At 50.5% G+C, this 14,074-nt stretch overlaps 2 protein-coding genes across 11 annotated transcripts in view; one reads left to right on the plus strand and one right to left on the minus strand.

The window, feature by feature from the left end:
* Positions 1 to 14,074, plus strand: part of MED8 (mediator complex subunit 8) — a 203,393-nt gene that overhangs the window by 147,479 nt on the left and 41,840 nt on the right. The gene's annotated exons all lie outside the window — the stretch shown is intronic.
* The window catches only part of SZT2 (SZT2 subunit of KICSTOR complex), a 54,102-nt gene that overhangs the window by 7,133 nt on the left and 32,895 nt on the right, over positions 1 to 14,074 (minus strand). For 5 of the 10 annotated variants that reach the window (XM_048944323.1, XM_048944321.1, XM_048944319.1 and 2 more), the window contains 20 exons: positions 13,575 to 13,693; positions 13,173 to 13,337; positions 12,488 to 12,572; positions 9,854 to 10,030; positions 9,577 to 9,774; positions 9,136 to 9,305; positions 8,784 to 8,950; positions 8,304 to 8,401; positions 8,049 to 8,181; positions 7,812 to 7,939; positions 6,919 to 6,969; positions 6,206 to 6,336; positions 5,627 to 5,809; positions 4,993 to 5,263; positions 4,681 to 4,760; positions 4,237 to 4,362; positions 2,277 to 2,482; positions 2,065 to 2,158; positions 973 to 1,053; positions 480 to 554 (listed from right to left, as the gene is read on the minus strand). In XM_048944323.1, the coding sequence (XP_048800280.1) occupies positions 480 to 554; positions 973 to 1,053; positions 2,065 to 2,158; positions 2,277 to 2,482; positions 4,237 to 4,362; positions 4,681 to 4,760; positions 4,993 to 5,263; positions 5,627 to 5,809; positions 6,206 to 6,336; positions 6,919 to 6,969; positions 7,812 to 7,939; positions 8,049 to 8,181; positions 8,304 to 8,401; positions 8,784 to 8,950; positions 9,136 to 9,305; positions 9,577 to 9,774; positions 9,854 to 10,030; positions 12,488 to 12,572; positions 13,173 to 13,337; positions 13,575 to 13,693 (2,738 nt within the window). The remainder of the gene's footprint in view (positions 1 to 479; positions 555 to 972; positions 1,054 to 2,064; positions 2,159 to 2,276; positions 2,483 to 4,236; positions 4,363 to 4,680; positions 4,761 to 4,992; positions 5,264 to 5,626; positions 5,810 to 6,205; positions 6,337 to 6,918; positions 6,970 to 7,811; positions 7,940 to 8,048; positions 8,182 to 8,303; positions 8,402 to 8,783; positions 8,951 to 9,135; positions 9,306 to 9,576; positions 9,775 to 9,853; positions 10,031 to 12,487; positions 12,573 to 13,172; positions 13,338 to 13,574; positions 13,694 to 14,074) is intronic. The other 5 variants (XM_048944325.1, XM_048944324.1, XM_048944322.1 and 2 more) reach the window with 4 other exon arrangements.

Here is a 14,074-nt window from a genome sequence, read left to right on the forward strand (position 1 = left end):
GTGGTGTGACAGAACAAGACACAGCCGTATCAAGAACCAGGACATGCAGTGCAGAAAATTACCTCCACTAGCAAAAAGCAGCCAGCTACATTCACAGACCCCTGTTACCATTCTGCTTCCCTTTCATTCAGTGGAAGCAGAGAACTTTCGGTTTTGATATACTGACTCTTCCCAGAGCAGTCATTTTTGCCAAAAATGATTTGTGTTCCTCTTGTTCTTCCCCAGTGTGTTGTCTCCAAAGAACAAGAGTCATCCTCTTCTAAAATCTTCTACCTCCTCTCACTGCACTCCCTTCTGCTGAAGCAACGTGCTATGTAGAACGTGTGACTGCAGAAGACTCCGCAAACTTTTCTTTACCAGGAGAGAGCAAAGCATTCCATAACTTGCTGCACATGAAATGCTTACTCTGTCCTACAAATTTCTGCCTCTCCCATAGCAGCACCTAGCCACAAGGAGCACCAGCTGTACAAAGCCATTACCTGAGAGTTCACAGACTGGCCCATGGGGATCCGTGAGCACTCCAACGCATACTGCTTCACACAGAAGTAATAGCCCTAGAGGAAAGAGCACATTGAGTACAGCATGGGCCTCTCCAAGGAAGAAGAGCCCATACAAAGCTGGCTGCACTTCACACTTGTCAATTCATCTGCTGGGCTAGGCCCCTGGTATTCTTGCTCCCTTCTTTTGTCTCCTCTTGTGTCTGAGCAAAGCAGACCTTGGGACAAACCAGCCAATATATGGCTGAGCACAGTGTGTCCCACCTGGTGCTAAGCCTTGCACGTTGTATTTGTTCCCTTCCAGGCAAAACTCACTACTCACGGTCCCACAGAACTGCCCCTACAGTACTGCAGTACTGTGGAAGAGGCAGACAGAGTTGCATGCTCCTGACACACTCCTCACTCACACTGTGTCCTCCTAAGTCTGTCCCAAACTCCCTCCGACTGCTGTATTTTGTTTCTTTTTCTCTCTCACCTGGAAGGCCAACTCCATCAGCACAATCCCACCTGGAAGAGCTCTCTGCAGATGATAGATGGCAACAGCAGGGCTTGTGCTCTGGGAAGAGAAGGACAAAGCTGGAGAAGCTCTCTGCACAAAAGAGCAGCCTGCACACCAGCATGCAAAGCTGCCAAGATGTTCTGTGGCAGAGGTGGAAGAAGAATAACTATCAACTGAGCAGATTCACTGGTAGTAAAGGAGCAGACATGCTAGAGAATGAAAACAATTCTAATAAAGCTAATAAGCAGCCTTCCAGAGAGCATGCCAGAGATGCTGCTGCTTTCACCTCCTGCCTGCTCAGGGCAGGATGTCTCCAGAAGAGGGCACAGTGAACTAAGGGGTAATGCTGCCCACAGCACCCGACTCCCACCTCGCTGCTCAGTATTTCCCAGATAATCACAGGTGCCCAACAGAGCAGATATCAAAGGCAACCAGCTGGGATTTACAGCTTAGCTGCCAGGAAAATCACTAGCCTGCTGTTAAGCTGTTTCAGTGGATTGCTCTCCTCTTGTTTTAACTGCAAGTTGTTGTCTTGCCCACAGTCCTGTACCAGCTTCACCCATAAGCAGGTACCAGAAAAGGGTGAGAACAGGGTCAGCAAATGTTATGCTTCCATCCTCCCTGGGTTTCATGAACCACAGGTGGTTTCTGCCTACCTAGCAATTCTGATGGATTCCTCTTCCAGGTTATTCTCTCTCAAACCCATATAAGCTCTTAGCTTTCATAAAACAATGACAAAGATCGCTGTTACCTGCTTGCTGCATTAAGAAAGACTCCTTTTGCTTTGGGACCTGCTCTTGATACTCTCATTTGGTAATGAAAATGACAGCAGTGAGTCAATCCCTCTCCCATCTGGCTGTGATTTGGTAGAGCTCTGTCCTGTCCCTCCCTCATTGCCTTCTTTACAAATGAAGAGCCACAGCCTGCTCAGCCTGTCTGCACACCAGTCTCTGCTCTCTCACATCCCTTCTGTGAAAAACTGATTCAAAAGGAACCAGAACTGCCCTACTTCTGCCCACAGCCTGACTTCCATCCCAGTTTCACTTCTTCAACAACATAAGCACTCACCTTTGGACTCCCCTCTGCTTTTGGCTTTGTATAGGAAAAGGATCCTCTTCCCTCCACACCCATTGCTGCCAGAGCTCGGATCCGACTTGTGCTACTGGAAGCAACAAGAGAGAGCCTTGAGCAGGGCAGCCAGCATCTCCTATTGTGCCAAGCCAGGGCAGAGCTCCATGTCAGCCCTTCCTCATTACCAAGATTCCTAGAACATCACTGACCTGCGAGTGGTAGGTGAGGGCGGCCGCACCTGGACCAGAATGAAGCCCATGCTCTGCAGGTACTGGATGTATTGCTGCAAGAAGGCATTGCACATCTCTTGCAGCCAAGGCTCCTCCTTCAGCTTGCAAGGCAGTGATTCCGTCGAGTCACAGCTGTGGCTGCGGTCTCTCCCTGACGCTGCAGAATCATTTGAGCGGTGGCGCTTCTGGAAGAAAAAAGAATTTCCTAAGGAGAGTTGCTGTGAGAGGGGATGCTCAATGGGACAGCGCCAGAATGATGAACAGAAGACAGACTTCTCTCTGCCACAAAGCAGTAACAGCCAACCTATGGTACATGCAGCAATGCCAGATCCAGTATTCACTCAGCCCTTGACTGACCTAGCAGCACTGGAACAAACTATTGGAAGAGGTTCACTGCAGAAAGGGTGACTCTCATCTCCTCCCCAGAACGGCTATCATAGTCTTGATAGCTCACAACTGGTTCACAAAGCTCAGTGGTGCTCAGCTCCTGTTGCCATGTAAGAATCTGGTCCTCTTATGAATCCTTCCGACATCTCGGGTTTTATTACTGGCTTAGTAGTTTAGTAACATTACATGAATAATATTTTCTTTTCACCATTTTCAGCCCTCCTTCTGATGTATTTGAATTTGACAAGGCTCCTTGTCTTTGTGCTGTGAGACTCTAAGCTTTCTCTTCTTGATTTCTCTCCTTTGAGCAGGTGGATGCTCTCACGTGTTTCTATCTGCCTTTTCATTTAGCTACCCTACAAACAGTCTCTTTATTTTCTTTATTAGGGTTTCTCCAGCTACTCTCTGACCTTACCTTCTCTGAGTCCCTGCAGTTCAGTACCTTTGCTATGAGATGCTGGACTCACACTTGCCCACATGAAGACATTAATCCATAAGTATTTGGATCCATTTTAGAAAGGTGTACGAATACCCGTAATATTAGCACGCCTTTCTAATGTATTCTAAATGGTTTGCCCTTTGCATGAAGCTGTCCATGAACTGCAGAAATCCACTGGGCTGCCTGCTTTGCTCCTACAGGCTCCGCAGTCAGTGTTCAATATGGGAGAAATTCAAATTCCTACCCCCATGATGCTCTGCCTTCCTGGAAACCAGGTCCTGCTCCCACAGCGCCACTCACTTCACAGGTTGCTCAAGGCTGTCTCTGAGCTCTTCACAGTCTTTTCCTGTTCTGATCAATCTGAACCACTACGGGGTGTCTCAAAGCTTGGCATCTCATTTGTACTGAGATACATTTTCTGGTGATATTGAACCCAATACACAACCTCAGTGCCCTGCTCCCAGGCTCTTTAAATTGAATGGCCAGTTTTCATTTTGTTTTGTTCCTAAAAACAAAGTGAAGTTTTCATTTTGTGATGATAGTTTTCCATTCTCTCATGAGCGCTCAATTTCTGCAGCAGCCTCTGTTTAAAGACAGTCAGAATCCTTCTGACATTTAGATAAATTACCACAGTCTTTTCTTCCCTTCTGACACACACACAGACCACGAACAGCCGGTATGACATCTGCACAGGTTAGACTCTGTCAGGCTGCAACCTGCTCAGGATTCAGGAGGCTTGTTTTCAATTGTTCCAGCTATTTGCTGGGTCTGGACAAATTTTATCAGGTCTGGCTACTGAACATATAGAGAAAGGTTTAGCTTCCCTAACAGCATGCTGATGGCTTTGCTAGACTCTACCTCTGGATTCCCTGGGTAGCAAAGGGAAGTCATTCTTCCCAGGGATGGTATGACTGCACAAAGAAGGCTTTGAGGACCCAATTTTTTCTCAGTCTCCATCTTCACCATGGTAGATGCCCTGTTCTAAGGTTGCAAATTCATCCCATAATGCAGAGGTTGGCTCAAAGCAGAACTATCTTGGGGAAAAAAAAAGCGAAGTCATCCCTTTTTCCAGCACACAAAAGTCAAACCCAGTTGGCTTCTACTAACACTCACCTTCCCCTCTACCTTGCCCTGCTGGTCAGTCTGGATCTGCTGCCGGAAGGCTGGGTCAAAGAGCAGTGGGGTAGCACAGTAGTGAACAAGGCGTGAGGACTGCTTCAGGGTCTCCAGGTCTGACAGCTGCACAGCACAAGAACACAGTTACAAGCACACATCCCTCACCAGGACCAGGACTAAGTTATTTGCAATACCATCCTGCTGCTCAAGTGGGAATTAAACTTCAGAGGCAACCACTCTGTTTTACAGCCCTTTCTGGGCAGCAATGACTCATTAGCAAAGCTCTAGAGGCCAGCAGGCCCAGAAGTTCAAGCAGAGAGCACTGCTCCACAGCCAGATGCCATCCCCAGCATGAATCCCAATCTGAGCTCCAATGCTCCCTCCTACAAAAGGAATGCTGGTTTTGCCAGCACTCTGTACAAAGGCTCAGCCTGCACTCACACTGATAGGCATGTTTGACTGTGCTGATCTCTGCTGCCAGGTCACAAAGAGATTCTCTATCTTCATCTGCTTCTCCAATTCTAGAGGAAAGAGAACAGACAGATGTATGAAGCCACAGCCATTCCAATACACACCCACCCCACCCTCTATACTCCCAATGCTGGCCATAACCCATCCTTTCACAGCACCCTGGCAGGAATAGCTGACAACTGCCCCTTTGCCAGAACTCATTCTGCTTTTTTCACTCCTTTTCCAGGAGCAGGAGTGTGATCAGGCAGTTAGGCTCTAGTCCCTGCATGCCTCTTGCTTTACCTTTCCTCTCCATGCTTTTGATTTCCAGGAATTGGGCCCCATGTCGAGCCACAGGGTCAAAAGGTCCCAACTCTGGACCATGGGGTATGCGTTTGATAGTGGTCACATCCCGCAGAGCTTCGTCAAAGGGCACCACATCAGGATGGAAATGCAGAGATGGCAGGCTGCGTGCAGAGCTGCTCAGCCGGCCTTGCTCCTTGCTAGGTGGGGGACACGAGCTCCGGATCAGCGCATCCACCTCCAAAGTGGAGTTCAGGAAAGGATTTGGCTCCTAAGAAAGCAGAAGCAGCCACGAAAGACTCTTTACTGCTAGTTATGGAGCAAGAATCCACAAGAATAGAGTGGATCCAATTTTGGTTATCTACAGACATTTGTTGGCCTTCTCCACCTGTCCAGAGGACAATATTGCTCTAGCATGCAATAGGAAGCCCATTCCGCAGGCTCCTCCACCCTAAGTATTCCAGCCACTAATAATGCCAACAGCAGTAATCTGTCAGGACACGTTCTGGTTGGACATATAACCACCTGAAGATGCCTTGCCAACCAGCCCACAAGTACAACCTTCTTAGACCCCAGAGCTGCCAGAACTCCTCCTGATGGGGAAAGAACTGCTCTGTCTGGCAGGGTGCCCTACCTGCTTGCTGTCCTCATGCCACGGTGGGTCCATAAAGCAGTGGTGGTGGAATAGTCCCATCTTCTGGCTGATCAAGCAGTGCACAATGTGGGAGCGGGCATTCTGCCACTGCAGCAGACGAATGAGTGAGCAGTTCAAGTTGGCCCCCAGGTCTGGGGACCAATTGTAGGTGTAAAGCGTCAGCTAGAAAGAAAAGAGGGGGAGGAAGGTTGAAGGATCTGCTTAGAAAAAGGTGACAGGCTGCCCCAGGTGCTCTGGGTGGGACTTGCTGGAGCTCCAGCTGCTTTCAGGTAATACGGCTGGAACAGAGCTAGTGACACCTGCTCATTTATTGCAACCCTGTTATTAGTGCCAGCAGCAGGTGGCAGCACTTCAGTTGGCAGCACAAGTAAAAGGTTGATGTGACCACTGCTATAGGAAGAGAAAGGGCAATTACAGCCCACGGTGAAATAGGAGGAGTCAAGACAGCTGCAGGGAGCCCCCTGCTCTGCTGTGGCACAGGGCTTCTGCCTGGGGCAGGTCAGCTGCCTACAGCAGCATGGCTTTCAGGAGACAGTATCACAAAGGCATCACTGTTACCTTTTTGTCAACAATCTCCATGAAGAGGAACCTCTGTCGGGGTGCCAGGTCTCGCCCAACAATGCTTGGATCAGAGCCTCTCTCTGCTGAGCTGAATTCCATGGCCTCGAAGCGCTGGAGCCCTTTGTGAGCTGAAAGAAGCCAGTTATTGCCCTCAATACCAGTTCATCCCAGAATGACACAGTGTTGTGCCATGATACTGCTCAGCTCATCACCCTCAAAGGACAGTTGAACACAGCCCACACAATGGTATTTTTCCAATCACAACCCAAAGCCTCCCCTCTCGGGACCTTTGTTCACTTTTACACTTATTAACAATGCTGCCATGGCAACCTGGTGTGATCACTCAGCATACCCTGGTTCTGCTCTTTGATGTTTCCAGTTACCTTATGGCATGGTCCCAGCAACACCTTTAATCTTGTCCATACCACAACAAATCCCAGATGTTAGCATCATGCATGCAATTGTGAAGCTTAACTGAGCAGAGAAGAGCAGAGCTCCTCTGCAAGCTATATGTTTCCTATGGTGCATTTCTGGCATTAGAAGAGCACGACAGCAACCATGAGACCTGACTGTGGATGTGCACAATGAGTCCTGCCACAGCATCACCACCTGCAAGCCAGCTTGGAGCCTTGTGCAACCTGGCCACTTTGCCCAAGCAGCTGTTGCTCAAGCCAATCGCTCCAGCAGCACCATGCTGAACAGGAACTTACGTCTGAACCTGTGAGCAGGTGGGACTGGCTGCTCCTCCTCGCTGCTGCTGTCTAAAGGTAGAGACAACATCAGCACCTCAGAAGGAGCACAGTCCAACTGTGCTAGATCAGCCAAGCCCAGTGCTACCCCTCCTGGGACCCAGCGTAGTTGTGGGAGAGGAAGGGATAGCAACAGCACACATCACTTGGACCACAAGCACGCACCACCAGCTCAAAATTTCCCAGCAGGGTGACCCATTTTCCCCACCTCAAGAGCTACGCTCCAGACAAGCTTGTCTCAGCTCTGCTGTGCCTAGCCAAGAGGAAGCAGAAAGGTATTGGCAGAGCACCTGGGAGCACATTCCATGCTGGATTCCAGATCCTGACAGGTCAGCTTGTCTTTGCTAATTGCTGAAAAAGGCTATGAAAAATGAGCAGATGACAATGGGTAAAGAGATGTTTTTGCTCTAGTGACATGCTCGCCCCACACAGAAGGATCTGGATTGCTAGTCCCAACTGAAAAGAGGCCTCAGTCATGCTGAGCTGTGAGCACTTGCAGTGAGCAGTGCCTCATTTTGGTGACTTCTGCAAGCACAGCTGTCCTCTGCTCTGCCCAAAGGAGAGGCTCTCTCAGTACACTTCTACCAATTAAAGGAGTAGGTTGTCTTGTGGAGGACAAAGCTAACAGGTCACAATGTCAGAGCACCCATCAGCTTTTCCAGAAGGCCCGAGCTGAACTCAACTCAGGGTGCTACTCACCGAGAGACTCTTCCCAGGAAGCTTTAGACAAGGTACTGGGAAGAAGTAGTGTACAAATATAATCACTTCATCCATAGTGCAGGATAGGAGTTTGAAGAGTACCAGGAGCAGGGTCTTTTAGCCAACCATAACCAGTGTCACAAGGCAGTACTCACCCTGCTCCGTGCTGCAGCGCCACTGGTGGAAGTTGCGTCCCAGCAGGATGAAGTGTCTGACAGCTGTCGGGCGAGGGCTGGCACTCTGACCAGGTTTATAGGGCAGGAAGGCAGTGCTCCGATGGCAGCTGCAAAGAAGAGCACCAAAGGTGGCTGATAGATAGAGACATGGGCATAGAGGCTGGCATATGAGCATCTTCCAGTGCCAGACAGACTCCTGTAGACTGTGTAACTCACCAGATCTTCTCAAACACCTTGACAGTGGTGTCACTCGCTAGGGAAGTGACCAGGCTCACCACTTCCACCAGAATGGAGGACAGGAGGAAACGGGACACAATCTCTGCTGAGCACTGTTGCACTGATGGGCACCCTGCATAGTTTGGAAAGAGACAGAGTGCACAACTAGCTAGAGATAAGCAAGGAATGAAGAGGAATGGCTCAGTGCTGTGTGAAGAAGGAAAGAAAGGCTCATCCTCAGCCTGAGATACATACCCAGGTGGTTCATAAATGCCATCCACTGCTGGCACGTTTGATTGAAGAGCGAGTGCATGGTGCCTACATCTCCTTCTTCCAACTGGCAGGTTCGGCGCCTGGGAGTAAAGAAATGCAGCACAATTATACCAGATCTCAGTCTTCAGCAAGAAAGGCAAGAAGATACAGTGGTTCTTTTCCAGATCCAGAAGGGAAATCCCAGGGAAACCCCTATTTCAGTTGTTACAGCCCTTGCACTTAGCAGCAATAGGTGTGCAGGACCTACAATGCAGGGAAGGAACAAGGACTAGTAACCGGGTTCACAGCAACACTCTAGCATGAAGGCTTGAGGCTTTCTGTGTGAAAGGCTGCTCTCCCCTAGCTGGCTACATAAGGGAGACACCTCAAGGAAAGGGGACACGGTCCAGAGGGCCATGATGCACACAGAGCCAGTGGAATCTGTACAGCAGCCACACGAGAGCAGTGCCCCGGCTGCCTTACCGCTGTGCCTGCTCCAGTTCAGCTGTGGCTGTGGCCCTGTCCTGGCTCAGGTGCTGCTTGACATTCTCAGTCTTATGCCGCCGCCTTGTGCGAGCCTCTTCTGGCCTCTCCAGCACAATGTCATCAGTAGTCTTGGGGCTGCCCAGCTCCGAGGACTCAGGCTTGCTCTACAGAGAGGTGGTGCAGGGTTAAGGCCCTGCATACCCACAGCTCAGCTGTTGCCCTGATCTCAAATCCTATTACCAGGCCAAACCTCCCTACCCCATCCAGATTCCTCCTTTCTCTTCCTCCCAGTCTGATGCACCACCAGACTTGCTGGCCCTGCTTCCCACCAGACCCTCAGCAACATTACCAGCATGTCCCAGAAACTGCGGCGTCCCAGCTTGCTCGTGGGTGTCACCGGCTCCCCGGGGCTGGCCGAAGGGGCAGAGGTGAAGTGCAGGGGTGGAGGACAGCTTTTGCCAGCCCCACCAGTGCCCATGGCCAGACCCTTGGTCTCTGACATGGTTCTCCTTAGGCCTGCTGTGGAAACAGAGCAAGCCATTCACTTCAGAGCCTTCCACTGTGACATTTATGTGCCACCATGGCTGCCCAGATAGAAAGGAGCAGCCCTCAGTGTCACTTAGCAAAGTTGATTCACTCTAAAGATTTCTTCCAACACTACTTCTATGGTGGGGCACTGAACAAGTGACAGAGGCAGGAGTGCTCTCCTCCAGCACAGACAAAGCTCCCTCAGGCAGGAAGAGCAAGGCTTGTGGATGGCTCGAGGTGCCCATCCCACCCCAAATCTCACCTGCAGAGCTCAGCTCCTCCAGGTCTGGAGCGCTCAGTGGGCAGGAAGCCTCCACGCAGAGCGGGGCTGGCAGCACAAGGAACTCCATGATGGCATCGCACAGAGCATGGCGCAGAGCCCCACGCAGCTTCTCTGACAGTTGCAGCAGACTAATGTTGCCTTTCTCCCAGATGTCCAGGCGCACCAGCACGCAGGGCTCTGTGGAGAAAGGGCAGCCCCGCTCAGCTCAGCACCCACACCTTCTGGAGGTGCTGTGGGGGATGCAGAGGCACCCTACCTGAGTGCTGGGTGCCAGGCTCTGGCTGGTGCTTGCTAACCGCAGTGAGGCTTTCAAAGTCGGCATCCCGTAGCAGGTCCATGATGGGCACCTTAGGACAGTCAGGTCTCTCCCCATGGGGCAGCGTGGTGGGGCTGCCATTCTCATCCACAAATGTCAGTGCAATGCATGCAATTCCTACAGGGAAGCCCAGGACAGCCTCCATCAGCACAGCACTGGGCATGTTGCTGCAAGCCCAGCTGGCAACTAACAGAGCAGAGTGACCACCCCACACCTGCACACCAGGCCTTGGGGCGGAGCCCTTGCCATGTGGATTTCACAGGGCTGTGGGTGCACAAGGCAGGCAGGGCCCACAGGAGGGGAAGCAGCCAGGGGAGAGGGAGCTAGCTGGGCTCGTTGGGAGTCAGGGCAAAAAGCAAGGCCTTCAGCACAGGGTGTCCTCACCACCCTGTCACGGTAGCTGTCACTTTGCCCTTCAGAAATTTCTTGGGTCACCCAGCACCATACACAAAGAGAAAGCATCTCCATTTGCCTCAGGAGGGCCACTATGCAGAGAAGTCTGGGATGGGGCTCAACACCCAGAGGTTGGGGCCCAGATGTTCTCCAACAGCCCTGTTGGGTCACATGGGACACTGAGTCCATGCACAGAAAGCCAACACATGGCACTTTGATGCAAACTCCACTCATAGCACACTCCCCACTGCACATCTGTATAAGATGAGGTGCCTTTCCCATGCATTCCTACCAGCACAACTGAAAACAAAGCAGGTTGACACCTAATATTAGCCTAGACTCACTTGGAGTAAAATTCAGGCCCTACCTATAGCCTCACTCACACACCTGCACAATTCTGAGATGTAGAGCAGCTGTATGGTAGCTGGTGCACAACCCTCATGCAACACACCCTGGGCCACGCAGAAGCCCCGCTATGACCCACAGCAGGATCAGGAGCTCCCTCCCCACAGCCCAGCTCACGTGCCAGAGTACCAAGGAAGTAGCAGAGGAGACGAAGCTGTAAGATCCAAACTCTTCACTATCAGGCTACATGATCCCACCCCCTTTCAATGCCTCCTAACTAACCAAGGCAGCACTCAGGTGACTGGATGGCACAGCTGTCCAAACACTGGCAAGATGCAGTGTGTCTAGATACAAAACAGATACAAAGGAAAGGGCACTGGGATGCACAGAACTGCTCCCAGAGGAGGGAAGGAGGCATTCGAATAAAAGTGTAGCACACACTTGCATTCGCTGTGAGGAAAGGAAACTCTACAAGCACCACTCTAATTGAAGATGACTACAGGAGCTGCCTCATCTTGTAGGTGCTCTGCACCAGCCTTTGACATGGCTCTACTCTCCCTGAGACAGACACAGGAACAACTATTTATCCAGCAAAAAACAAAAGGAGAAATGTATAATCTCCTCAACATCAAAGGTAGAGGAGACTGGGCCCCTGTACCTCACTCCCTTTGGAGCCTCAGACAGAGCTCTCCTGCCTTACCCAGCTCTTTGCTGCAGCACAGCAGCTTTTTGGGATGGAGGTGTCCATGCAGGGACATCAGGAGCAGCAGATTTGCCCCACATGACAACTCTCTCTCTTTAAACAGAGAAAGGCATAAACTCATCTGCTTGACAGTAAGTCCCATGCTCACCAGAACAACACTTGATGGGGGCACTAGGAAACCGTTGTCTCCCATTTATAAGGGGCTCTCCAAGCTTCCCTGACCCAGGTTCTCTGAAATACAAAGCACACATCTAGCACAGCCCTGTCACTGTGGCCCTTCAGTAAGTAAAGGGAACTCCTATCCAGGTCACAACCTGGGAGGGTGATGATGCTACACAAGAGTTTGAAACTACAACTGAAATATCATGATCTCTGTAAGGATAAGGTGACCATTCTGATCTGTGGGGAAAAATAAGGGTGTAGAACTTGATAATTCACTGTTTGCAAGCAGATTCTATTTGCTCATTTATCCAGGCAGCAAGAAAAAGGTGACTCAGCTAGACAGACATACATACACGAACACAGAGGAGTCAGAGCTGAAGCCACAGCACAAGGAAGACAAGAATAGCAGGGACCAGAGGGGCCAGGGAGCTGTGTGGGAAGGGAAACTAGGATAGTAGTAGGAGCCAGAGGTGCTACCTTGGAAATGGGAGAGTGGAAAGAGGTGCTGCACAAGGTCCGACATGGTACCTACACAACAGAAGAACATTCAGACGGGACACAGCAGGACTCACAAAGGCCAGCTGACAGACCACATGGCCTTGACACAACATGATATGACAGCCTGCTGCAGAACTTGCCCTATCCAATCCCTTTTCCAACAGTCCACAGATAAGAGCAGAGGGCATTGGCTCCACAGCAGCTACAATCTAGAGCTGCTTCATACAGCAACTTGACAAGCTCCGTGGGAGTCCTTAACTTCATTCTACCGTGCATGGTTGTGCAGACTCCCAAGCAAACTCTTTGCACACTCCTCAGCTACTGGAGAAAAACACTGCCCTAACACTGAGGTCATCCTCAGTGATTCAGAGCTCTTTAACATGGGAAGTGGTTCCCCAATGCACAGTCCCATATTCTGCTTAAAAAAAAAAAAAAAAAAAAAAAAAAAAAAAAAAAAAAGTTGAGCACAGTACCTTTGCCACCAGTGCCTTGGCCTCCAGGTTTGTTGTACAGGTAAAGATCTTGGTCAGGGACACCACCACTGTGGCTTAAGTAGTGCTATGGAGAGCAAGGAAAAAAATGTGACAGCATCTGGAGTACCTGCTTTTACCAGAAGTAGAGGCCCATGCATGCATGTGCAGAGCTCATCTCCAGGTCTGTAACGAGCAGCTCTGATCTATTTAAGAACACTTGCCAGCAGATTCAGCCACTGTTTGGCAGAAGGACCCTCTTACAGCTCCATCCAGAGTTATAAGGCTGTACATCTGGCCTCATCTTTCATCCTTAACAGTCATGCTGAAGGAGCAGATAGCTGCTCCCACTTTTAACAACTCTGATGTTCCAAACCTTAGATCCTGGCCACACAAGGACCAAGGCTCAGCCTTCCAATGGAAGAAGACTGTGAGCATGAACTCTGCAGCCGCTATTTCCCACAGAGCAGTAACCACTCCAGTAAAAGCAAGGCCTGTCCAAGCCTATACCAGGGTCATTAGAGACTGCCCACAGTCCTGAAAAACTCCTCTACACTTGAGTATTCACTGTTTGTTCCTTCCTATACATGGCAGGGCTGAGAATGCAGCGGCTGAGCTACCCCAGAGAGAGCCCCCAGAAGCAGATGAAAGCTGAGCCAACTGTTGTCCCACTCACTGCCCTCCTAACCTTGAAGTGGTGCTCCACGTTGCTGTCTGTGTACTTTGGGGTATGCAGGAAGATGAGCAGGTTCTGGCGCAGATAGTAGGCCACTGCGTGCAACCAAGGCAGAGCAGAGGGTGGCAGTGTAAACTGCAGGACCTCTGTGGGTGGTGTCCCAGGGGGCTGGATAAACTGTAGAGAGAAAGTTTTAGAACTCAGCTGAATCAAGCAGGATACTCTGGGGCCCCCCACTGACTCTAGCACCTATACAGAGAACAGATCTATGAATGCCAACCTAAGTAAGCACCGGAGCAGGGAATGGGATGCAGCAGACTGCCTTGGCATTCCCTGGGATAAGGGAGGCTGGGATGGGTGAAAAAGACACATTATGGACAACAGGATGAGCAGAACAGCTACTAAGGTAGGTACCTCCACATCGGCTGGGGTCAGTTTGCAGTTCCTGACCAGCATCACAGTGATGATATCCAGGGTGGCCTCATCCAGGCGCCTGCGCAGCACTTTCACCAGCTCATCTGTGATCTCGGGCCCTGACAGATAGACAGAGGCACAAGCAACTTTTTCACCTCATAAGGACCATAACCAACCACAGACACCTCCCTCTACCAGGTGAGAACGTACCACCCTCACAAGCACTTCCCACACGGAATACATCTTTCTCCACCAACAACTTCTTCAGGCATGTTTTCCTATCTATTTTGACTGCCAAGGACTGCTAGCACAGGCAGAAACAAACACACTCCTGCACAGGGAAAGCTGGCATAAATCACATAATCTGCATGAGATTTAATCGAGGGCCATGGGTCCCTTTCCTCACATTCCCATCCACATGGAACAGATAGCAGCTCCGGTCTAAGAAAGAGCAGCTTGTTCAAGAGGGAGACACTGCTCTCCAAACAAAGCAGGCAAGG

The sequence above is a fragment of the Lagopus muta genome, chromosome 5, assembly GCF_023343835.1.
Source record: "Lagopus muta isolate bLagMut1 chromosome 5, bLagMut1 primary, whole genome shotgun sequence".
NCBI classification, from domain to species: Eukaryota; Metazoa; Chordata; class Aves; order Galliformes; family Phasianidae; genus Lagopus; species Lagopus muta.